The sequence below is a fragment of the Lampetra fluviatilis genome, chromosome 13 (genome assembly GCF_964198595.1).
Source record: "Lampetra fluviatilis chromosome 13, kcLamFluv1.1, whole genome shotgun sequence".
Lineage (NCBI taxonomy): Eukaryota > Metazoa > Chordata > Hyperoartia > Petromyzontiformes > Petromyzontidae > Lampetra > Lampetra fluviatilis.
The window spans coordinates 1,106,641-1,132,827 of NC_136287.1; the positions used below are offsets into that span (position 1 = coordinate 1,106,641).

Here is a 26,187-nt window from a genome sequence, read left to right on the forward strand (position 1 = left end):
CCCTTTAATGTTGTTGCTTTTGTGATGCTATTGAAGATCCGGTGTAGATCGAAGCAGTTTTCAGAGCGGCTAAAGTGCGATGTCTGAACGCTTGTTAAGCTCTTCTACAATCCGCACCGCACTTGCGCGGTGAAGTATGGTCAAACAAACCCCTGTGGGGGCCCTTATAAATAGCCCCCCTAATGTCCTATTATAATGTCCTATTATAATGTCCTATTATAATGTCCTATTATAATGTCCTATTATAATGTCCTATTATAATGTATAGCTGTAAACATCTTCATTCGCATGTCTGATGGTAGACGCAGAGCAACAACTAGAATTTCGCGTTCAGGTCGGTCCAGCCAGACGACCAGCGTCTCGAGCAGCGCACTGGATCGCTGTGATGTCTCCTCACTTCACGTATAAATGACTACACGCTAAGCAATTATAATAATATACAGTAATACATTAGGGGGGGGGGGGGGGGTGCCGACCGCGGTGTTTGAATCCGCGACCTTAATGAGGCAATAAAACCGGCAGAGCAGTAGCAGCAGTGGGTCTCTACCAACCCTCTCATCCCCTTCCGAGACGTTGTCAAGTTGGTGGGTGGGCGGGTGCCCCGTTCACCTCTGAACGTCGGAACTCGTAAACTACTCGGCGTCAATTGCGTGCATAGTGGCGTAGAGCCGTTGTGTATAAAGACGTTGTACTCACCGCGGAGAACTGTAGCGACACGACCGCACTCTATGACATCTGGCACCAGACTGGCACACGCCCTCCACGCGTCGCCTTGTGGGGGGAGCCTCGGAACCGGTACTTTCTTTTTATTTTATTCCTGTTTCGTTTTGACCATGGGTGGAAAAAAACCCGATTTTTCCAGCGGCAGGCATCGGGTTTTTTCTTTAATACAATAAAACCCGATTTCGGGGAATTAAAACCTGGTTTCAAGTTCAAGTTCATTTATTAGGTACAGTATAGCCCTGTGAGCCATTCGGCTCTTGAATCGGGTGCAACCGCAACAAAAACACATGAACAAGAAAACATCTTAAAGTGAATATGTGACTAAGTGCAAAGAGAAAATCCAAGAAAAGACAGCAAAATATTGCAGAAAAAGCACCGTACACCAACGCTGTGTGCAACAATCCCAGTGGGGTGCAAGTCAAACAACAACAACAACCACAAGACAACTTAGATGAAGGCCATCAGTCTTACTCCGTACTACAACAAACATGGCCAAACCAGTAAACTTATCGAAATCACCAAAATAAAGCCATGAAAGCAATGAAACAGCGATCATAGGAACTGTGACGGAATTGTCACAATAAACGATATAAACAACATGTACAACCAAACCCTGTATAGCCATAGCTGGCTGCATGAGTCACTACACAGCAGCAGGAGCATCATTCGGAGTATTATAATGTTTCAATGCACCTTTAAGATCAGCACACTAAATCAAAACACAGGTCATACTTTGCAGCGATCATCCGGAGCGAAACATTTTATTTAATGAATACAAACTCTGATCCAAGGCTTAGGCTGCTTCCTCGTCGGTGCTGCTATCATCGTACTCGGGGCCGTCGGGCACGGGGTAGTCGTAGAATGCGGCGGGCAGGTTGGTCTTGATGAACACGAGGAGCTTCTCCTCCACAATCGTGGGCACCGCCAGTGAGTTCCTTAGCTTGGAATGGATGAAGCCCATCGTTGAGAAGTGCGCTTCTGCAATTAGAACCAATTAAACCGGATTTCTCCCAATCTCAGATGATCGGGTTTAATATAAAAAAAGAGAATTAAACCCGATTGTAAAAAACCCGACTGTGCCACCCTTGGTTTTGACGCTTGTACAGGAACGTCATCGGAACGGAATAGGAAGAAAAGCTGACGACGTAACCGCGCGAGTTCGTCATCGGAATGAGTGGGGGGTTGATAGGCAGCGACGGGTGAAGGGAGTGGCGGAGGAAGCCCTCGGGACCTCTACTCAGCGGTGACACGAGACTTCAGACTGACATACAGAAGTGCACACGCGGCACTTTAATGCGTGTGGAGGGTGACGTGGCTCATACTCCCATCGCAATTACCAACTCGAGGCGCGGCGCGTGGGTGTTGCGTGCGTACTGTTTCTTCTGTTCGGACTTTGTGTTTTATTAGACGTGAAAATGCCGATTAAAGTTTGGGTTAATTATAATCGCAACTACACATCTGTTGGTGAGACCGCGTTGACGGTTTTGCACGAGCATTTATAATATCGCAATTTAAAATATTCGTCAACAACACTGCCTACGGAGGTGGAACATCATGGAACTTTGAGTCAACGTGGGCCCAACGTTGGGACGTTCCAGCCACTTGATAACGTTGAGTTTGGCCCAACCTCAGCAATTGTACTGGTTAACAGAGAGGTGGCCCCCTGTCGTATGTCCTGTTGAAGGTCCACTTCCCCAAACGTCGCCTGAGTCCACACAATCGTGGTCATTGACGAATGTATTTATTATGGCTGCGTTTAATAACGCGTGTTTAACGATGGTGCAATCAGTTAAATTGCAGTGATTTGGAAGCGATACTGCGTAGATTGCTCAACAGCGCTGAGCATTTCAAACGGCGGTCTTCTCTGGGCCATGCCTACCATCTTCGTGTAGTATTATTACTACGCGTCATTATTAGCCAGCAATTATAATTACAATCGCAAAGTTCATGATTAATTATCGTAAACGACGCGAGATTTGGGTTCGTGCGCTCAGCCAGCCACGGACGTTGGGGGGGAGGGGCAGAAGATCACGTGCCGTTAGATTTCCCAGTCCGGATGCGCACCGGCGCTCGCTTCCCATTGGTCACCCGGTGCCGTGGCCGTCGCTCTAATTGGCCACAGCCGCTCGCCCCCTCCGATCCAATCGGAGAGCGCTGGGAGGGTGGGAGGTGGCGGGGGGAGTGCGAGGGGCTTGCGCGTGCGCACTGGGAAATGTAAACGCAGCGCGCGCACGTCACGGCCCCTCCCGGAAGTGTGGGCCATGGAGGAGCAGGGTCGGCACGGGGACCCCGCGACCCTCCCGGTAAGGGGGCCTCGAGGGGGACCGAGAGGGGGTAGGGGGCGACGCCGAGGAGGAGGACACGCAGGAGGAACGTGGGGGATCCGGAGGGGAGGCAGGGACTCCGTTGAGGGGACCCGCTGGGACACGGGGGACAGTGCGGGGTGGGACCCACAGGGATCCGTCTGACGCAGGAAGACGATCGGACACTCTGTGTGAGGGGATCCGGCCCGCGATTCCCGCTGAGGGGACCTAGAGGGGACGGGGATGCCTGTGAGGGTGTCCAGAGGGGATAGAGGGATCGAGAGGGACCTGCGGCCGTCTGGAACGCTCTTCCTTTCGATATGAGGAAGCCGCTGGAGCGATCCACTTTTAAATGATCTCGATTGAGATCTCATTTCTTTCGAACTGCTTTTTGTGTTTAGTTTGTTGTCTTTCCCCCGAACCCCCATTTAGCAGGGTTACGGTTCGAAAGAAGTTCAACACACATACATAGGGAGCGTCAATCTTGGGTCCCCAGAGGTGATGGCAGACCCCGTGATTGCTCGGGGATTCGGGAGTGAACCGGGAAAGCAAAGAGGGACGGCGAACTCCGCGACACCGCGGGGAGATGGGGAAGTTGGGCGAGGGGGGATCTTGTTGTGGGACGTGGGAGGGGGCGAGCTTGCCAGCGTGGTCCCTTTCTCACGGCTGTGGTGGTGGCGATTGTAAGAAGTTGATTACAGTGAGGACATTCAGGACGATCATGATGGTGGTGGTGATAAATTCGGCGCTAAATGATTCAGGCATCGGTAACGAGGGACCTCATCACACTCGCTGGAATCTGATTATACCGGCGTCACTTTGTCATTTACGCCTTTTCACGTTCAATGTATGATACACTGCAATGTCTTGTGGGTAATTATAAACGGACACGGGTCTGTCTCGGCGTAAAATAGAATGTAGCGTGTATGTTAGTCGGTGGTGAAGTATGGTCAAATAACCCCCACGACACGCACGGTGTGAGGGAAGCCCTCAAGCAGCAGTGGAGTGAAACAACAAGGGCCGTAGTACACGTGCGTGGTGAGTCTATTAGCGTGAAGCGCCGGCGTTTGTCGAAAATACTGTGGACCGGCTCCACCTTTCTCGGTTTCATTTTATCCCGTGGCCTCGTCAAACAAATGACCCCGGGCTGCCTGACATGTCCCACCCGGCCGCTGCAGAAAGCAGAGGACACGGAGAGGAGGAGCAAGGAGAAGTTGGGCCTCTCCGTCAACTACCGCCCCTCGCCACTACAAATCAAAATCCGTGAGTGCCCCCCCCCCTCATCAGCGCCTGGATGCCGAGCGGATCCACCGAGTTGCACGGAGGGGGCTGTGGCTGAGACGCCGAGCCAGCATCGCGAGAGATCCTATGTCGGCGTAGTTTTTTATTACCATTTTGGTGACCCAGGTCACTTGCAAATGAGAGTAGTACTGGTCTCTGGGGTTCTCTGCTACTATTTTAAGTTACTCCTTCAACAACAATATGATACCAGCAGCATGACATTTTGTATTTGGAATTAACTTATAAGCAAAAATAGTGTGGAGCGGTGGTGCAGCGGTTCGCGCATTGTGCTACAATCTCGGCCACCTGAGTTCGATTCCCAGTCACCGTGACCCACCATCCCTGGCCGCTTCACCGACTCGCATGGTGCAGCTCTGTGAGATGCGATGAAACAAAACCCCCATTCCCAACGTCAAATGATCAGGTGAACAGGATAGCCACCGTGGCTGTGTGTTTATATAAATGTGGGGGGCGGGGAGGGGGACACTTGGAGCCAAGTGAGAGCAGGGGTTGCGCAACCCTTCAGTGGCCATGGCCTCACTAGCAGCTCACCCCCACGTGGTGGCACGAGGGTGGGTGGCAGGTGGCTGAGCCTTTTTTATGTTGGCAATGATTAAACGTTGGTTAATAATTGACGGGAAAAGCTGCACAAGTCTCAATGGACACAGTTATGAGATGCCACTGAGTAGCTACGTGTCCACACTTTCTGAAGGTGTCTTGTTTGGGATGTTGTATTCGGCTTTTGAAAAAAGTGGCACGATCAGGGAAGTTGCTTTGTTTCGGTGTTTTAGGATTTTATCTTGGATTAAATGGTGCAGGGACCCCGACACCCAGTGACCTGCATCTTCAATGACATAATAAACAAGCCGATAGTGGTCTCTCACAAATCGTCTCCACATAAAAATTCTTACACAAGCCACCAGCCGCACAGCCTTTTGGGAGTGCATAATTTCAGCAGCACTCTTTCAATCCAGGCAAAATCCTGCCCCAGTATCGACATAGTGTCTGATCAGCACTATACTCTACAACTACTATTTTCATTTTACCAGATAAGGCCCACTGAGCTATTTAGCTATTTTTGAGAAGCGACCTGGCCACAAGTGAAAACTCAACGAAGCGGCTTATTACGTTATTATTATTGCAGCCAAATACTCGAAATGCATGTTTCTCAATGTGGAGGCAAAACCGGAGAAAATCCATGCAACCATAAAGAAAACATGCAGCCTCCAAATATACAGGCGTCACACGGTCGGGATAGAACTCACGGCCTCCTGCATACCAGGAGAGGTATTTAACATCTCCTAGCCACCACGGCACCCCGGTGGCTTGCTTATACCAATGCTGGTGAATTACCAATCTTTCGGGCAGTGGCATCTGCAATGAGGTCTTCATCATTCTGTCTTGGCATATGATGATTTATTTCCCCTCTGATTCCATTCATTGCCATGATTCAGACTTCCGCTGTTTGATTCGAGACTCGGGGGTGGCCGCACAAAAGGCATGTGATTGCAGGAGGCTTGAGCTGATTTAGATGTACAGATGTGGGGTGAATGATTGCCTCCCTAAATCTCGCAAAGCAAACAGTAGCTACTCCGTGTCACAGTGGCCAGGGGGAATACCAGCTGGTCAGCATTTGTCCTGCACGTTTGCACATCTAACTGCTGCATCAAGGACGTTTATAATCTTGAATCCATTGTGCGTGGGCATTGATTGTGGCTTTAATTTATTGGTAGACCCGGGGATGGGTGAGACCCTTTGTCTTTCAGTGTTATTTATTTACCCAGGAAACCCTCTCTGGACCTAAAGCTGCCTCTTTTCAGTAGTGTCCTACATTTTTCTAAAATTTGGAAATGTATAAATCACTTGGGAGGCGACAAGAGGACTCCCAACTTGTGCACGGCTGGGTCCGTGGACCCCTTGCTGTTCGAGAAACTGTTGGCCAAGTTGCACAAGCTTGCGTTTGACTTGTTTGTGCAAATTGCCACGTGTAACACTGGTGGGCGCCTGGGAGAGAGCGGTGGCTCATTTGCATGCACAGCAGAAGTGCGGGTTTTGATGGGCGTGTCCGTGTGCATGTGCGTGCATGTGTTTGCGTGTTAGTGTGTACGCGTGTCAGTATCTGGACACGCGTGCATGTGTGCGTGCATGCGCAGGTGTGTGTCATTGTGAGCACACGTGTGTACGCGTGTGACAGTGCGTGTGTGTGCGCAGAGCGATGGTCGAATGGCTAGACCGTCACACTCACCACATCGGCGACGATTACCTGAACTAGTCCTGGAGCCTCCCTAAGGACGGCTCGGCCTTTAATGAATACCTTGTGCAGTGTTTAAACATCAGCAGTCGGGAGACAAAGATGCCCGGATGTGCTTCTGGCCACTCTTCCATTCCCTCGTGTGCCATCTTTGTCTTCGCAGAGCGTCAGAGGGAGGGAGTCCGGAGGACCGAAGGACGCAACGGCACCGCCGGGAAGATGCCCATGCGCCGCTCGCCAAACAGCCGCTCCGTCTTGTCCCGCGCACGGTGAGTACCACAACCACTACCACCACCGCCTTTACCATCACCACTACCACCACCACACTACAACCACCACACTGCACCAGCACCACCACCATACTGCATCACCACCACATAAATGCACCAACACATCAGCACTGCACCACCATCGCCGTTCTGCACCACCACACTGGACCACCACCACCGCACCAGCACCACTACACCACCGCCACAACACCAATTCACCACAGCGCCACCACTTAATTGCACTACTGCACCCACCATCACACTGAGCTTGCCACACTGGCCAAGCGTTGAATACAGGGCAATGTGTTTGTGCTGTTGGTGTGAAATTTATATTGGAGTAATGAAAGTGATATTGGCAGAAAGGTGCGTGAATGATGAAGTCATGCGTGAAATAATGAAATAGACGGAGTGGTGATAGAGGCGTGTGTACGAAGCTGATGGAGCCGTGTGTACGATGTTGATGGAGCCGTGTGTACGATGTTGATGGAGCCGTGTGTACGATGTTGATGGAGCCGTGTGTACGATGTTGATGGAGCCGTGTGTACGAAGCTGATGGAGCCGTGTGTACGATGTTGATGGAGCCGTGCGTACGATGTTGATGGAGCCGTGTGTACGATGCTGATGGAGCCGTGTGTACAATGTTGATGGAGCCGTGCGTATGATGCTGATGGAGCCTTTTGTACGATGTTGATGGAGCCGTGTGTATGATGCTGATGGAGCCGTGTGTACGATACTGATGGAGCCGTGTGTACGATGCTGATGGAGCCGTGCGTACGATGTTGATGGAGCCGTGTGTACGATGTTGATGGAGCCGTGTGTACGATGCTGATGGAGCCGTGTGTACGATGTTGATGGAGCCGTGTGTACGATGTTGATGGAGCCGTGCGTATGATGCTGATGGAGCCGTGTGTATGATACTGATGGAGCCGTGTGTACGATGCTGATGGAGCTGTGTGTACGATGTTGATGGAGCCGTGTGTACGATGCTGATGGAGCCGTGTGTACGATGCTGATGGAGCCGCGTGTACGATGCTGATGGAGCCGTGTGTACGATGCTGATGGAGCCGTGCGTACGATGCTGATGGAGCCGTGCGTACGATGTTGATGGAGCCGTGTGTACGATGTTGATGGAGCCGTGTGTACGATGTTGATGGAGCCGTGTGTACAATGTTGATGGAGCCGTGCGTACGATGTTGATGGAGCCGTGCGTACGATGTTGATGGAGCCGTGTGTACGATGCTGATGGAGCCGTGCGTACGATGTTGATGGAGCCGTGCGTATGATGCTGATGGAGCTGTGCGTATGATGCTGATAGAGCCGTGTGTACGATGTTGATGGAGCCGTGTGTACCATGTTGATGGAGCCGTGCGTACAATGTTGATGGAGCCGTGCGCTTGATGCTGTGGTAACTGTCTGGTGACGCTGCTAGGCTGCTGGTTCCCAACAAGGGCTACGAGGCCGTGGGGCAGAGCGCCGACCACCGGCCGCTTGTGCAGTTCGACTCCGACAGGTGGGCACGCACGGGGCACGCGTCAGGTCACATGGGGCGCCGTAGCCGCTGCCAGGCAGGCGAAGGGGGGCGGCACTCGGCACCGTCATCTACGGCCGGCCCCATCTCACTTCCACACGTACAACACTCGCCTGGATAATCCTGGTTTGCGCTCGCCCATCGAATTACTAAACCAGGCTCAACCATGCTTAACATTGTTGGGAGGTGGTGGCTAAGCTGCACGTGGTTGCCTGTGATCCAGCGCTGTGGAGGCAGCAGCGAGGGTTGGCGGATAGTAAACGGGTGTAGTGAAACTCCCTTCCCACTCATTAATTTGCTGCTAACACCTTAATTGATCGACAGAGGATTGTCGAGCTTGGGGGGGGGGGGATTTGGCACCGGCTCACTGCCTGGCTTCCTTCCCGGCTGCCTGTGCTTCCTCGAGCCTCTAAGTCGCTCTCTCTTCGAGAGCAAGCAAACACCTTGCAGCGGTGGTGTAGTGTTACAAGTTGAAATGATTGCTAACTTCCAAGATCATGGCCATTTGAAGTGAATTGGTTGGGTGGTCTGCGACTGTCACCCTCCGCACCCCCACCAGTTCAATGCCATGTTCCTACGGTCAAGCGTCCTCATTGTGACGCTGGCGCCCGTGTTGTCCCCGCAGTGAGGAGGAGCTGGACATGTCGCAGCACTCGTCGGGGTACTCCTCGTCAGAGGTGAGACCGGGATTGCCGCATTCAGCGGTGTGTATGTATGTACGTTGAACTTCTTTCGCACCATACGTAGCCAGCCGTGCTAATCGGAGGTGCGATTTGCGTGGGCAGGCTCGTTTGCTCGAGCGGCCCAAACATGGGCCACAGCAGGGTGGTAACACCTCGGTGTTGACATTCGTAGCCCCTTGCAGCGAGAAGTGTTTGGGTTCAATTCCCGACTCGGGCGCCTTCCTGTGTAGAGTTTGTATGTTCTCCGTCTGTTCTGTAGTGTGTGAATGAGTGTGAGTGAGCGAGTGTGTAGAGTTTGTATGTTCTCCGTCTGTTCTGTAGTGTGTGAATGAGTGTGAGTGAGCGAGTGTGTAGAGTTTGTATGTTCTCCCTCTGTTCTGTAGTGTGTGAATGAGTGTGAGTGAGCGAGTGTGTAGAGTGTGTATGTTCTCCCTCTATTCTGTAGTGTGTGAATGAGTGTGAGTGAGTGTGTAGAGTTTGTATGTTCTACCTCTTAGTCCTTCAGAGTGAGTGAATGTAGAGTTTGTATGTTCTCCCTCTGTTCTGTAGTGTGTGAATGAGTGTGAATGAGTGTGAATGAGTGAGTGAGCGAGTGTGTGGAATTTGTATGTTCTGCCCCTGTTCTGCATGGGTTTCCTCCATGTTCTTGGGTTTCGTCCCACAGCTTAAAAAACACAGACAGTGTAACTGGTATTGTCCAAAACATCCCCATGTTGAAAATATGATGACCTGTAAGTCACTCAATTGGGATTCAAAACAGCACCAACGTTGTGCCCTACTGCTACGAAATCCAGCACTGTGGAGGCGGGACAGGTTTGGTGGATCGCGCAAATGTTGTGAAACGCCCTTCCTATGGCCGTCAAGGAGATGTTATAGCCTGGCTTGCCAGAAGAAGTCCAGCACCTGTTCCATTTGTGCGAGATAGAGCGTTGCCCCCTCGCACACGCTTGGGTTTTCTGCGTGTGCTCTGGTGTTCTCCCACACGTAAACATCATCAATCGGATGATAACACCTTCATATACAGAGGACTACAGAGCTTGGGGGTTGGGGGGGCAGGGATTTGGCACGGGCTCACTGCATGGCCGTTGCCATCTTCCCGCTTGTCTGTGGTTCTTCCTCGCACCTCCGAGTCGTTCTCTCGCTCTCTCTTCGTTAACGAGCAATTACTCTGTGGCGGAAGTGGCAGCCTGTTATAAAATTGAGGTTATTATGAGTTGCTTTTGACACAGCAATACACATGGAACCGTGTTTCTCAACTCCAGTCCTCGCCACCCCAAATGGTGCAAAGAGATGGAGAGCGACCATGGCAGGGTGGGGGTAGGGGTTCGCCGTGGGAACTGCTGTCAAAAATATCAGTTCTCGTAACGATTTCCCGTCTCCTCTCATTCCCGCTCAGATCAACCCTGACCTGAGCCGGCAGCTGCTGAAGGACGGGTACCGGCTCGACGAGGTTCCCGACGATGAGGACCTGGACCTCATCCCGCCGCGACCCGTCGGCCAAGCCTGCATGTGCTGCTGCAGCTCGTGCACCGTTCAGTAACCGCGGGGGGTCGGCAGCTGTGCTGGCCGCCACGACCGAGGACGGCGGTCATCGTGGTGACGGTGACGACCAGGGGTGATGGTCGTCACGGTGGTGACGGTGGTGACGGTCGTCACGGCGACGGTGATGGTGACGAACCGGGGACTGCGGTCGTCATGGCGATGAACGAACAATCGCAAATCGAGCGGCACGCTGGCCTCCGCGTGACCTCGCTTTCCCCGAGGGAGACCCTACGTGGTCCATCACGGGTTTTGTCTCCGGTTGCCGCGGCAACAATTTAGCGAGCTCTCGCACCGAACAATCTGGTCAGGTTTCCAGCAGCTGTCCGGAATGGCAATGGCGACGGCGCCTCTTCTTGCCCCAAGTTCCCGGCTGCCCCCCCCCTCTCCTTGGTCATGGGCTTGCGCATGTGCGTGCCCGCACCTTCACAAGCGCGCTCGTGCTGCGACGACATATAGATACTTTTTTTGTTTACCACTTTATTTTATTGCCTTTGTGCAGATGAAAAGGTCAGTTGGCCTGCAGTTCTGGCCGATGTTGAGCAATAATGTGATGCCGCCCCATGCCTTGTGTGCGGTGCTGTATTTGTGCGTCTGTGTGCATGTGTGTGCATGTGTGTGTGGCGGCTGTTGTGTGTGTGGCGGCTGTTGTGTGTGTGTGTGTGGAGAGCGGTGGCACAGCGGTTAGCGATCCGAGATCAATTCTTACGGCCAACACCAGTGACGGATATCTGAACCAGTCCTAGCCTCCCCGAGGTCGACTCAGCCTTAAAAATGAGTACTTTATGCGGTGAGTAAAAATCTACATTTGGGGAGACAAAGGCGGTCAGGCATGGTGAAGACCACACCACCACCTCGTGTGCTGTGCCGGCATTCATAGGTGCTTGCTAACAGCATTTGCCTCTATAGTCTGTTGAGGCTATATGGGGAATCTTCATGTGTGTGTGTGTGCGTGTGTATGTGCACAGTGTTCTGAGTGTTTAATCTGACTGCATTCCACAGAATTTACTCTTTAGCTTTGTCTCCTACATTGACGTATTTTTTTTACGTATCGAAGGATGTATTTATTGTGAGTACCCATCCAGCCCGGGACGTGGTTCCTTCATCAGAGCTGGCCTGGCCGAAGAAACTACTGAGCGTGCAGTATTTACCTAATGCTGCAGAGGAATGCTGAAGAGCCCAAACATGGACGTTACCCAACCCCGTTACCACCTAACCCTGACCTCGCCCAATAAGCTCGCCCAATTTCAAGTCTAACCGTGACCCCGACCCCCTTGCCCCCAGCCCACTTATTTATTGTTGCCCATCTGTCAAGGCCGTAATGAGGCTAGAGCAGATTGGCGTGATTTGTCACCGGTAGTTGTTGACGCACCGAGATAGATTTGATCGCTGCTCCCACGAATGTGCAACAAAGGCGGCAGCTTCCAATGACTTCACAGGCAAAGGTCACGCGGACCACCCTGCCCAAGGTTGTGCGCTGCTCTAGACCAATCACTGTTCTTCGAACGTACTTGTCGGCAAGATTGGCCAGACACGACCCTGCCACTCGATACCGCTGCCTGTGTCAGGTCGCCGCAGTCGCTCAGAAATCGTTTTTTCCTATGACAGTTGCTGGCTACGATTGCCCTAAAATTGCCCTCGTTCATCATGGCCCCTGGCGATATATCGTGCTCGTGCATGGGGACCTAAGTAGTTTCAGCCGTGTCTGTTGGGGTCAGCGACCCAGAAAATATTTCTACACCCGACACCCCACATCCAGGATACCTCTCACTATGATTGTGGCTACCACCACTAGTCACAGTCACGTACCACCTACTCCATACTCCCAGCGACCCGGGAAAATATATTCGGTGAAAAATTTAGTCCTGGGTCTATCCCAAGCTCCGTGCTGTGGGTGGAGAGGGTGCAGGGGCTGTAATATCGAGCTGGAGTGGAGTGGGGATGGGGAGGGGGATGTCTGTGTGTGTGTGCAGCGTTCCCACTTGCTGGGTTGCGGGGTGTGTGCGTACGCCTGTGCTTGCGTGTCGCGTGCCCTCTGCGGTGCATGTCGCATGTTCATCGAACTGCATTTTTCCACGCTTTGCCACACAGATCCATTCATCAATCTTCTCCGTAGTGTTCACAAAATGACGCTCTTCCCAACTGGACCGATCTGACCGGCACGCTGTCAGTCTTTAGGTTTTTTTTAAACCCCTGTACTTGGTAGGACGCCCTCTCCACCAGCACGGGTGCAATCACGCAATCACAGGGCTGCACGTTTGACCGTTTACTGCACAATGATGTAAAATACGTGAATCGTACTGCCTTGTAAAAGACTTTTGTGAGAGTTGAATATTTGATGTGATTTTCAATATGAGAATCGGTATGCGGTGACATGCTTTGAAAACCATTCACCTACCACTTAACAAAAACTCAAAGTAGAATCAATAAGACTGGCCCTTTAAGGGAAAAAATATATTTAAAAATATATGATAGGCGATGTTTTGGGCAATGACCTTTCATGTCACACTTAATTTCGGTAGCGTTGGTAAGTGCGGCATCATGCCAGAGCACCCACGGAATCGGGAGTGTATGCTCACAAGCCAAGTGGTGTTTGATTCCCATGTTTTAATAATATCTGTATGGAATCTGATCCCACGTGAAGCATCATTGAGTTTGTATATAATCCACGTGCAATTGTTATTCATCCTAACAAGTGCATTTCGATTAAAAACAACTTGTTCTTTCTTGAGGGCGCAATACGCTGTCCACGTTACCTTTGGCAGGCAACCGCACATTTACGCCCACACACACTCCTGTCACCGCAGGAGGCCCTTGCAGTGACAAAATTCAAGTTTATTAAAATTTTGTTTAATCAGGTGAGAACTCGGGAGACCAGGAGAAGTTTAATTTGCAAGAGTGACTCTTGACCGAGCATATCCCTAAAATTGGACACGCGATCTTGCCAGGCCAAAATGTCACCGTCCCTCCTGATACCCAATTGATGCGGCCATTTAGAAGTGGTAGGCCTCGTGTGACCCATGGGCCGCGATTTAATTTTTTGGAACCTTATTCAAGATGCGTGGAAGGGTCTGCTTCACGAGCATAAAAACAATGTAAGATGCAAGTCCATCAGCCTCTTGGTCTTATAAAAATCAATCTACGCTGGTGTCGCCTCTCTGAATCTCATCAGCAGGGCGTACTCCGGTTAGGATTAAGGTGCTCTACCTGATGATACTCAAAAGGGCAATACCGGTTCAGGATTCATCTGCCGATTCATCTGTTGCAGGAAGTGTTTTAGAAGCCTCCCAGGTTTTTTGGAGCAGTGTGTATTTACGACAGAGATACGTCTTGTTTTATTTGTTACCTAACGTCCACCAGCGGTTAACACATTTCGTCAGGCGATGGTCGGCTATGGACGCCTGTAATCCAACACTGGAGGCGAGGGTTGGTGAATCACACAAATGTTGTGAAACTCCCTTTCGGTGTTGAGGAGGAGCGATTCCCTGGCTCGCCAGGCGAAGGTGGTACAGAAAAGAAAAATGGGTGAAAATGTTCCATCGTTATTGGATAAGAGCGTTGCCCCCTCGTGGGCATGTGTTGTCTCCGGATACTCCAGTTTCGTCCCACTTGCAGACATTCATTGTCTGTTAACGCCTTCATTATGTCGAGCACCACCGGCTCGCTGCCTTCTCTCTTTTGCTTCCTCGTGTCTCCGCGGCGGTCTGTGTTTTCGAGAGTGAGCAAATGGTGTGCGTTACAAGTTGAAATTGTTATAATCGGCGATGATCAATCCGCTGCTGAATGAAGGCCTCCCCAATCCATCGCCACCTCTGGCATTTGGCACAATTAATGCTTCAGGCTGTAGGATGGAGCGATGGTGCAACGGTTATCAAAATGCAATGTGACCTCGATCGGCCGAGTTCGAGTTCCGGCGATATCAAAACTCGTTCTGAGCCTCCCCCCACCCCCACCAGCCAGCCCCTTTACAATACCGAACTGGCCAGTGTGGTGAGGTATGACCCCCCCCCCACGACCGGCGGGGAGTGGGTGGGAGCCCTTCATCCAGATGGGTCCACGGTGGCTGTGGTTGTCTACCCCGTGCATCTCGCCCTGCTCCTGCTGCTGCCCTGTGACCCTTGCCTGTACATTACTCTCGTCTCGTGAAACATTGACGGTTACATTGTGTACACGCTGCTGGACTCTTACGAAATAAACGGGAGTGAACGACGCACGACTGCACTCGTGTTGTTAGTAGTCGACGAATAACAAGCATCTGTCTGTATATAGACACACAAAGGTATATTTGGCAGGTCCCGTTATGTGCAGGGACGGATATGTGTAGCAGGAGGACACGAAGCGTTTACTTGTTAATGTTGTATTATCCACAACCACGCCAGTGGTTGTTTTGTTACGTAACTTTATTTTATAGCCAGATGACCGGGTAAGGCTGAACTTAATAATATTTATAAGAGATGCTTTCATGCCACAATGTTCAAGGCCACTTCACATCAGTCAAGATATAATAGTTGTAATAATACTTTAAATAGTTGTAATAATACTTAAGGAATAATGCAGGAAGCATATCGTCAAAAGATGCCAGGATAAACTCGGAGGGCTCCAGGATAGAAATATGTCTTAATCTTTGGATGTAAAAGTAGTGAAAATAACAACGTGGCCTAAAGCATAACGTTTATAGTTCGGTGCTTATTACCCGCGACGAAGCATGCGTTTAGACTATTTAGATAATTTTGCTGCTTTAAATGTCCAAATGATAAGCTACTTTGTTGTTGAGCTATAATTAGTGGCCAGGTCGCTTTTGAAAAGCAAGTTAATACCTCAGTGGGCTTTGCCTGGTAGTCTGGGGATGGTCTAGTTTGTATGTGTGTGGGGGGTTTGTTTACATTTCCTGTACGTTTCACTCCTATCGTGTTTTTGTATTGTTTTTTGTAACGTTTCTACCCACCCCGACTGGACATCTGTGAAAAAGAGCTTCATAGCTCATCGGATTCCTCCTCCAGTATTAATCAATGTGACTGAGAAGCACGGTGGCAAAAACAAATGAACAAACACCGAAGAGTGCAACTAAACGTGGAGAGATGTGTGGAATTACTGCACACTGAGCAACAGAGGAACACGTGGCTTGAATGTTTCTATGCAGGTTAATGGCATCATCATTCAAACTCTAGTAAAGTGTGCTTGGGCAGGAAAGTTATGGATCACGGCCGGTCGTCAGGACTACTTACGGAGTGGCAGGGAGGGAGGGACGGATCGATGAATTAAGAATCTTTATCCTGGAGGAATCCCATGAGCTATAACGCTGTAGTTCGCAGGTGTCGAGTGGGGGCACGGGGTCAGAACGTTGCAACAACAACTAAATACAAAAACACGATCGGAGTGCAAAGTAAGGCTAAGGTAAGCCAATCACGAACAATACATCAAGTATATAGGTTCAAATTGCATGAGGGGCCGTCCATAAATGACGTCACGCACCTAGGGGGGGGGGGGTCAGACATTTGTGACGAGGGGGGGGGGGTTGAGAAATGTGACGTCACATCAAAAAGCGCAACTTTAAATAAATATAGACAACACGTTCTACTTAATTAAATAGACGTTTTGATAAATGTTTTCTCCTACAACATCAGAGTGCAGCGCCACATTAAATACGCACTACAATGACAATAGTTTAAAGCGATTTGAAGCATGTTTTATAATTTGGGGGAGGGGGGAAAGCTTTGTGACGTCATATCTGAGGGGGGGTCTGATTTTTTGTGACGAGGGGGGGGGGTCAAAAATCGTCCATAATCGCGTGACGTCATTTATGGACGGCCCCTGAGTACATCAATCCCCATGGTTGGGCAAGGAAGCGAAACAGCAAAAAAAGCCAGTCCCAGACCACGCCAAGGCAACGAAGTTGCGCATTAAAGTGGCACCGTCGATACACGCACGGGGTAAATCAGCTCGTGAGCAGGAGCGGGGCGAATTGTTCCGTGGCGAGAGATGGCACGTGGACGTGGCTTCGTGGGGTCTCCACACAGCCGTGAATTGGGGGGCTCTGGCTGGCGATCGTTGATGGCTCAAGCGCGTGGCGGAGCACGTGGGGGGAGGGTAACACAAACACGCCGTGACGTCACAAAGCGTGTGTAAGGGCAAGCAAATTGATAACAGATTATTTTTCGTGCCTGAATTCACCCGCCCGCACACTCGACACGAATCGACTTCATAATCGAATCGAACGGGCGCGCGCCCGTGTGTGGGGGGGGGGCGGTTTGCATCAGAATCGATTCACTTCGCGGGTTATGTTAATGAGCTTCCTGCGGGGCGAAGTCACGTGCCGCCCCATTGACCAATCAGCGCACGAGACGAACCTCGCTCAGGGCTCCCGTGCATTTCCACTCCAAAAATCCCCCCACGAGCCAAGTCGAGGTAAGGAGGCGCGCACCGCTCACCACGCTCGGCTCTCCCCTCGCGGCGCGGCAGGGGACGCCGGAGGTTGCGCCTAAAGTTTGGCACCGCTGGAAAACCATGGACTCCTGGGCTCTGACCCGTCCCCCCTCGCAGACCCCCCCCCCCTCCGCCTCGCCAAGACTCGCCGGGAATGGGCCTCCTTGGGCGGTATGGGAACTAGGCAAGGGGAGGCTAATCGGGGATATCCGGGCCAAGCCCTCGGTGTTCACAACAATGGAGACGCGGGAGGTTTCGGGTGGCGACTGAGATCGCGTGGCCCTCTCGAGGTGGGGGGGGGGGGTGACACGAATGGGATCGCACATTCACAGCCCCCCCCCGCGTCAATCCACTGCTGGATGAGCTGCGTCCTCGCGGCTGGTCCATGCCTCGCCACGTGCGGCCAGTGCGGGTTGGCGAAAGGGGCAGGAGCACGGTGGTGCAGCGCAACGACGCATGGATGTAGTTGCACTGCCCGCCGCGTAGACCTGCAGCAGGGCAGCAGGCTATAGCTGCAGGCCACAGCAGCAGCAGGCCACAGCAGCTTCAGGCCACAGCAGCAGCAGGCCACAGCAGCTGCAGGCCACAGCAGCTTCAGGCCACAGCAGCTGCAGGCCACAGCAGCTGCAGGCCACAGCAGCTTCAGGCCACAGCAGCTGCAGGCCACAGCAGCTTCAGGCCACAGCAGCTGCAGGCCACAGCAGCTTCAGGCCACAGCAGCTTCAGGCCACAGCTGCAGCAGGCCACAGCTGCAGCAGGCCACAGCTGCAGCAGGCCACAGCTGCAGCAGGCCACAGCTGCAGCAGGCCACAGCTGCAGCAGGCCACAGCTGCAGCAGGCCACAGCTGCAGCAGGCCACAGCTGCAGCAGGCCACAGCTGCAGCAGGCCACAGCTGCAGCAGGCCACAGCTGCAGCAGGCCACAGCTGCAGCAGGCCACAGCTGCAGCAGGCCACAGCTGCAGCAGGCCACAGCTGCAGCAGGCCACAGCTGCAGCAGGCCACAGCTGCAGCAGGCCACAGCTGCAGCAGGCCACAGCTGCAGCAGGCCACAGCTGCAGCAGGCCACAGCTGCAGCAGGCCACAGCTGCAGCAGGCCACAGCTGCAGCAGGCCACAGCTGCAGCAGGCCACAGCTGCAGCAGGCCACAGCTGCAGCAGGCCACAGCTGCAGCAGGCCACAGCTGCAGCAGGCCACAGCTGCAGCAGGCCACAGCTGCAGCAGGCCACAGCTGCAGCAGGCCACAGCTGCAGGGCTATGCATGGCGGTTGTGGCCCGTCCGAGCAGTGAAGAGGGGTCCCCGCGCTCACGTTCGGGCTTGGAGTGGTTGGGGGGGCATCGCCGCCACGAGAAAAGCAAAAAAGTTACCCGCTTGGTGCTGCGGCCTTGGCAGGAATGTGCAAAGCAGCAATAACAACAGCGACAGCTTCGCACGTTTCACGTCAATAACCACGTGACCTTAAAAATGATATAATAGGCGACGTTTCGAGAAACGGCCCTTTTTGTGTGTGTGTCCATTTTAAGGCCGCAGTGTTCCTTGACTAATGACTTGGTCTTATGAGCGGATGTCGCATTGGGTTTCCCCGAGGTGCAAGGAGATGGCGCGAATCGCGTTTGAATTCGTTTCCTTTGGATGGGCAAAGCCCCTGGGTTTAATAGAAATCGCACTTAGAACGGCGATGTCAGCGTTGTTATCTGAGATACAAATACATCGTGGATTGCAACTCGGTCTCGCGCATCTGGGTTTCGAACGAACGACGTCCATTTCGTCCCAATGACGACGGGTGACCCCGTGCCCCCCTACTGGACATCTGGGAAAGAGCGTCATAGCTCATAGGATTTCTCCGGGATAAATTAACATTTTGATGTGTGACACTGAAATCACGGAGGGCGCAGGCCAGCAGGAGAACGCAGCCGTCACCCACCCCAACCGCATCAGAGCATCGCCAGGGTGATGCTCGCATCTCCTTCAATAAGTGTGGAAAATGAAAGGCAAGCAACGGTGGTGTGATTGTGGCCATGCAATCCAACTGTGGACCGCACAGTAAACCGCTGTAGTCTGTGCTCCTTACATGGAGGAATAGAAAACACTTAAGAAATTCTCTCCCGAAGCCCTCTCGTGGCCAGCAGACCTCGACATGAGCTGATGAACAAGTTGCCATGGGCAAGAATGTAATAGAATGATTGAATTACAGTGATAATATAATTGATCCCCTAGGTGTGCCCTGCGTCGGATTAGGTTCGCCTTTGTCGCCTTGGTGGTGCTGTGTGGCATGGAGATGTGTGGGTATCACAGGATCGCGTTGCCCCCATCCCGGGTCTCACGGCCACTCTCCCCGCCTCTGCCCCCCCCCCACAGAGCAGCATGCCCAAGTCCCGTGAATTCGTGGAGTCCAGCGACTCGGACAGCGACTCCGACGTGCAGGTGAGTCTGCACTCAGGCCACCACGCTTCTGGGAGGTTCAGCTGGGCACGATGAGCTGACGGCCACTGCCTTGCGGACCCATCAGTCGCACCTACTTTTAAATATCCACACCCACTCAACCGCTAGCCCGGCCACACACGGAGTAGCCTCACCATTGGCTCTAATATTGACCCCACCACCTGCTCAGGTAGCCCTGTTCTTTGCCGGTATCGTGAGTCAAGCGGGAAGCCAGATAATGTTAAACCGGAGTCAACATGGTCAGGACTTGGGCCTACCAGACTGACTGGTTTGTCTCATCAACACACCTCAGCCACCATACTGCAGGTAACAATACTTCGTTTCGGCTTCAGTATGCTCTTATAATAATATTGCGCAATTTCAATAAACGCGTTAAGTCTTATCTATTACAACTTTTATCGTACTGTTTGTTTCTGGCCGTTGGACGTTTTGGACCTTTGACTTTTTCAACTCGTGTTTAAATAAAAAAATAAATTCTGATTTTCACAAATCTCTGGGACACTAGGGGACTGCCCTTTCTGAGACCAACGGGTCCACCTCGGCCTGGCCGGGATGTCCGGAGGCCCTCGCCTCCGTGTGGCTCGAGCCGCCCCTCCACGGCCACCACGCAGCCCCTGTCGCCCACGCGGCGTGATGCTCCGCCGTGCTGACCGCGACGAGGAAGGCGGGAGTCGCGTGTTTTTTCCGATCCGTTGCGACCAAAGCCTCACCGCGCTAACCACAGCAGGGGGACTGCGCTGGGGTCTGGGGGTGGGGTTCACGTTCCTAAGTTTTTGAAGGCTCCTGCCAGCCTCGGCAACTACGACGCAAAGATGAATAGCCGGGCGGTGGTGGCTACGCATGCCGCTGATGATAATATTAATGTTTATTTTATAAAGCGACTTTCATAACGAATATCTAAAGCGCTGTACGTAAAAATAAACATATAAACTACGTGCCCAATTATAGATAAAATCCAATTAAAATACAGGAAAGGAAACACTCATAATAGTAACAATTACGCTTGCAATGTAGTAAAAATGAAAAACAAACTTGGATAAAAGCCAGAAACAATGGGAGAGGAGTAGCCTGGACCAGGGAGCACCCATCGCCAGGGCGAGGTAGAAGGTCGCGAGATCATTCGGTGCCTTATAGGTTCGTCACGTCATTTTAAATTAGACTCTGAATTGCACTGGGTGCCGCCAGTGCAGCAAAGATGCCAACAGAGGTGAAGTATGGTCAAATCTCTTAGATCTAGTCAAGACCCGGGCAGCTGAGTTCTGCCACATACCGCAGATTTAAAAAAACATTCTTAGGTATGCCATCGAGCAAAGCGTTGCAGTAGTCGAGTCGAGAGAAGATGAGGGCACGCATTCGCTTCTCTGCAGCAGCTACGAAAGGGCACGAGCGTGTTTACAGAATTCCCTCTTCATTATTCGCGAGGGACACGTTCTTCATGAATTACCTTGAATACATACATCGACTATTAATTACATGAACATTATGATAACATCTATTTATCTCATCAATTGATCTCTCATCACTTTATCTTATCAGCCGTGTAGAGTTTCCAATGTGATTCGCGGATAGCCAAAATCGTGGATATCAAGTTCGTGAATAATGACGAAATACTGGACGAGCAGTGGTGCTAAGGTGAAAGAATGTCACCTTTACAACGTTACGTTCCAGCACTGCGCAGGCAGCGAGAGTTTGAGGATCACACATTTTGTGAAACTTTCTTCCCGTGGAGACAAGCCGTGGTCCCAGTCTGACAATCTCTGCCCTTTTTCTGCTCTGAAGAGGGGCCATTACCTGAAACGTTGGCCTGTTATACATATTTGTCTGTTTTAGGCAGTGTTAATATCGAATGTTGTAAGTTTATATTTTTGTATTTATAAAAAAAAAAATGTTTTTATCCCAATGATGCCGTGTCGTACCAAGAAACCAAAGGTCCATTGGGAGCACTCCCACATTAGACTGCAACCCACTTAAACGGATCCCGCAGAGCTACCTCCGAGATTCCTTCAAGTGACCTCTGGTACAGACAGTAGAGGGCAGCGATTCCTACCCGCCCTTCCACAGAGAGTAATGTTCATTGGACGACAGCCAATTTGACATTTTTTAAATCTCATAGCGGGAGAATTTAACCGATGACGGGTGTCTTGTGCGGTCATTGGTGACCGGGCCGAGATGCTGGTGAGTGGCGAGTGCGATGTTGTGTTAATGTGAAAGACCCAACGAATAAGATTCCTGGGTATGATCTTTCACTGCACAAACCATGGCAGATGCGGATACCTGCTGCTGCACAAATATTAAACGTGAAACTCTCCAGTGTGCGACTGTGGTCATCCAGAACAGACGGTGAACGTGTGACGACGCAATGCCCAATCCACAAACAGGAGACATCACAGCGATAGCCACTCGGCTGCTCCTGACGCGGTGGTCTGGCTTGACCACCTGAATGTGACATTGTAGTTGCTGCTCTGCATCTACTTCTGCATCCAAGCGAAATAAGATTGATACCATCAGCATCAACACCACTTTAGTATTTATTGGCACATTCTCAATCAAATGCTGGATGAATGCTGCTCCATCCCGATCGCACATCTTGTCATCGCTGTTACCTCTTCATTGGGGCCACCGACAGCGGAGTCTGTGTCTCTCCCTCGCCCCCCGCGACCACGCAGACGAAGAGATCGAAGAAGGAGAAGGTGTCTTCGAAGCCCGCGAAGAAAGCGCGCACGGAGGCGAGCACCTCCAAGCCGGCGGCGCGCGCCCAGGAGTCTGAAAGTGACAACAACATGTTCCAGGTGCGGTGACACCTCGCTTGTAGATTCCCTCCACCCCACCTCACCTGCCGAGGACTCAGTCTCCCCAGACTCTCATCTGAACTGTGTCGAACACGCTCGTTCGGCCGCTCACTCCACCATGATATCACCCACGCTCTCACTCAATCACCCACACATTCGCCCACACGCTCGCTCACTTGCCTGTTCACTCACCCACTCGCTCCCCCATTCACCATACCGGAAGTCGCAGCATTTCTTTATTTATTCACTCGCACTGCTCCATTTCTGATTTCCCTTCCATCGTCCCCCCCCTCCCCCAAGTTCTTGCAATAACCTTGCTCAATTCAAAAAATGTGTTGCACTCTTCTCTATTCTAACTTCGATAGTGCTGTTTGTTGCTGGCACATTTGTGCCTTTTTCGGCCTGCGGTCGGCAACTGTGTAACAAAATATACAGACAACAGCAATACACCAACACGTCACGCACCAACACACAAGCATACACGCGTCGTAGCGTGGTCGTGACGACGCGGTTGTGCGGCGGCAGTGCTTGCCGCTCGCGCGGCTGTGGCGATGGGGTGCTGGTGGCGGTTGCCGTAGCGGTTGTGTGTGCTTGTGCCCGCCGCCTGCCCGCCGCAGCTGTCCAAGATGCGGTACGTGAGCGTGCGCGAGTTCAAGGGCAAGGTGCTTGTCGACGTGCGCGAGTACTACGACAAGGACGGGGACATGAAGCCCACCAAGAAAGGTGCCCCCCCCCCACTGAGCCCCCCATCACACACGCAAGTCGAGCAACTTCTGACGACAAAACGCAACACAATTGGCACGGTTGGCTGCGTACGGTGCGAAAGAAGTTCAACATACATACACATACAACACACCTTCTTTATCTATCTGTGATGAACGCTGCACTTTCAGTCGTTTTCATGCAGGGGGCGCTGCAAACCTACGCACCCCCTACATGAACGACGGAGGCGCAGGGACAGACGCTCGATTACGTTGGAATCGATCTGCAGACGGCAGTCTTCTCGCATGGCCAGCAGCTCCGTGTCGCATTATCTCGATCCCGCAATCCCAAACTGGTGACAGTTCGCATCGAACCGAACCCCCAGCAAGGCCATATCTACTTAACGACGAGAGAAAATTTACACGAAATGTCCTTTTCAATTAAGTCTTTCAGATGTAAAGTTATATAAGCTTTTAATGAAGAATTACAATTATCTAATTCAAAACATAATACAATTCAAAGATGTTTCATTTAAAAACTTCATAACGGAGCATCGGGTGCTAGCGTGAATGCGTCATTCGTGTGCAATTTTTTTTGTGACTTTCCTGGCAGAAGGCTGTAAATGGTTGTTCGGGGGCGCCCCCGAACAGCCCCTAGTACATGTATAACAGGCACCATTTCTGGAAATATCCCTTCTTCATAGCACATTAAGAGAAGGGCCATTACCCAAAACGTCGCATTTTATGTATAAATATATATATTTAAAGCCACCGTTATTGACGAATGTGGTGTTTTTACGTTGTGCACCACCGCCAGCGCAGCATCACTGAGGGCTGACGAGGTCAGGCTGGGTCCGTAGGTGGTGCCAATGACGATAACAAAAACACTTCTATTGGGCTATCATTGTGGCCAGGTCTCGTCTGAAAGAAAGCTATATAGCTCAGTGGGCCTTACCTGATCAAATCGTTTTATTTTACTGCTGGTGCTCCGTGCCAGTTGGTGCCGGTGGTTGTGTTGGTGGTCCTACAAATGTTGCTGGCAGTCGTGTTGGTGGTGCTACTGGTCATGTGAGTGATGTTGAAGTGGGGTTGCTGGGGACTGTGTTGGTGGTGGGTGTTGCTGGGGGCTGTGTTGGTGGTGCTACTGGTCATGTGAGTGGTGTTGAAGTGGGGTTGCTGGGGGCTGGGTTGGTGGTGGGTGTTACTGGCAGTCGTGTTGGTGGTGCTTCTGGTCACGAGTGGTCTTTCTGGTCGTGGTCACGCTGGCGCGAGTGTCTCACTCGGCACTCCACTCTCTGTGCACAGGGATTTCTCTCGCCGTGGACCAGTGGGCACGGCTCAAGGAGCTCATGCCCGACATCGACGCAGCCGTCAAGAAGATGTGAGGGCCGCTATTCTCATCGTCTCCGTCGACGAGGGCCTCCACCCAGACGCCGGCAAAGTTTTAATCCGAGCCGGGGCTCTTCTGTTTGTGACCAACGGGGGCATGGGGTTTTTTTTTTTTACATGAATAAAGTTGGCGTTTAGCTGCGTGCACGCACATGTAGCTGCGTGCACCCATGTGTAGTTGTGTGTGTGTGTGTGTGCGCGTGTGTGTATAGTTGTGTGTGTGTAGCTGTGCGTGTGTGCATTATGTTTCTGATTAAGGCAGACGCGCTCCACTCGTGAGTTCCCAAAGTCGTTATTTCCGTCGTGTGTTTTTCATGTTACCGTTGTTTCCCGCCGTAACCCCACCACGAGATTTTGTACCGGTAGGAGGAGAAGGGGCCCGGCGCTGCCGCCGCCGCCACACCTCCTCGTGCGCCGCAGCGCTCCCGCCCATCGCGAGCGCCACGTGGTTTTCAATAAAAAGGGCCGGGGCACGCACCTCGTCGCCGCGTCGTTTATTCGTTGGTCACGGAAAAGACGCCCACCCGCACCTGCGATGAGCGCGGGGTTGGCTACGTGCGGCGCGAAAGGAGTTCAACGTACGCACACCCGGCGAACATCGCTTGTATGTCGCGGTGCACAAGCTGCACAGTTAAAAGTAAAAGTATCTAATGGGTGACGTTTTGGGTGATGGTCCTTCATAGCGCAAGGAGGGTCATTGAAACGCCACCCATTGTATCTCCTTTGACTCCAAGGTTCTCAACTTCCCTCCCATAGCCAAACACACACAAGGTGTTGGCCAAAACATCCCAAAGCTGAAAAAATTATTCCATTGGGGTCACTCACGTTGGCAGCCGCCCTCTAATGAAGAAACTTGGCTGGACCCTCCCGAGTCTTCGAGACTCGTCAGGGCTTTCCTGGGTGACCAAGCGTAGGAATGGTAAACACTCCGTGTGGAGCTGATGTCACCCAGTGAGATACATCAGTGTTGAGATGTTAACTCCCTCGCCTGGTCTACAGGAGGTTGTGGGATCGATCCCAACCCTGACGCCTGCTGTCTATTTAGAGTTTGCATGTTCTCTCCGTGATCGCGTGGATTTCGCTGTACATTTAGAAACATGCTTCTGAAAAAAAGCTAGACAGTAAACCCCCTCGATTCGCGATGATTGTGTTCTTGGAAACGCTCGCGAATGCAGAAACCTTGTTCCAATGGGAAAAGTGGGGTTCGGTTCCTCGTACGAGTGAACATGGAGGGGGGGGGGGAATGGTAAATGTTTAAGAACAATGACAATAAATAATAGAATTGTGAATAACAATGTTTCCATCACCTTTGATGATTTGATGACAATGGAGGTGGTGTAGATGGTGAGGAATGCAGCAGGGAAAAGCAGGTGTTTGATCACAACGCCGCACAGCTGTTATCATTCCAGCACTGGGCAGCGCTGCCCGCAACACTTTCCCCGACTGCATTCGCGTTCCTTTTAATGGACTTCGCAGTCGACTCGTTTCTTCCTAAATGTATCGGCGAGTCCACTAAGTAGGTATCAAGTAAAAATGCCAACAGCGAGTTCAGAGCGGGATTCCTGCCAGGCTGAGAACAAAGCGGGCAGCCGAGGGGGCGCGCCTACTCTTCGCAGCAGACAGTTTCAATGTCACAAAGTTCTGCACGCAACCTCCCCGGTGCCGGTGGCCTGGCACGACGTTCACTCGCGAGTACTCGAGTCCGGCGGGTCGCGAATAGGGAATGAGTACACATTCAGTAACTCGCGAATAGGGAATGAGTACACATTCAGTAACTCGTGAATAGGGAATGAGTACACATTCAGTAGCTCGCGAATAGGGAATGAGTACACACTCAGTAACTCGCGAATAGGGAATGAGTACACAT

At 51.8% G+C, this 26,187-nt stretch overlaps 2 protein-coding genes across 4 annotated transcripts; both read left to right on the forward strand.

The window, feature by feature from the left end:
* The first annotated feature begins 2,936 nt into the window (after nucleotides 1–2,936).
* On the forward strand, nucleotides 2,937–14,779 carry LOC144935383 (protein FAM219A-like). The gene is made up of 6 exons (XM_078861960.1): nucleotides 2,937–3,026; nucleotides 4,205–4,289; nucleotides 6,722–6,827; nucleotides 8,257–8,337; nucleotides 8,981–9,032; nucleotides 10,435–14,779. Exons 1-6 carry the CDS (start codon nucleotides 2,985–2,987, stop codon nucleotides 10,576–10,578), a joined length of 510 nt encoding a protein of 169 aa, XP_078718086.1. The 5' UTR covers nucleotides 2,937–2,984; the 3' UTR covers nucleotides 10,579–14,779.
* Nucleotides 14,780–16,837: 2,058 nt separating this feature from the next.
* SUB1 (SUB1 regulator of transcription) lies at nucleotides 16,838–24,782 on the forward strand. 3 transcript variants are annotated; one of them, XM_078861963.1, is made up of 5 exons: nucleotides 16,838–16,992; nucleotides 19,363–19,423; nucleotides 22,108–22,230; nucleotides 22,848–22,953; nucleotides 24,237–24,782. In XM_078861963.1, exons 1-5 carry the CDS (start codon nucleotides 16,856–16,858, stop codon nucleotides 24,314–24,316), a joined length of 507 nt encoding a protein of 168 aa, XP_078718089.1. In that variant the 5' UTR covers nucleotides 16,838–16,855; the 3' UTR covers nucleotides 24,317–24,782. The 3 variants fall into 3 exon arrangements, with proteins under 3 accessions (XP_078718089.1, XP_078718087.1, XP_078718088.1); XM_078861961.1 differs by having other exon boundaries at nucleotides 16,846–16,982; nucleotides 19,358–19,423; XM_078861962.1 differs by having other exon boundaries at nucleotides 16,894–16,982.
* Nucleotides 24,783–26,187: the final 1,405 nt, after the last annotated feature.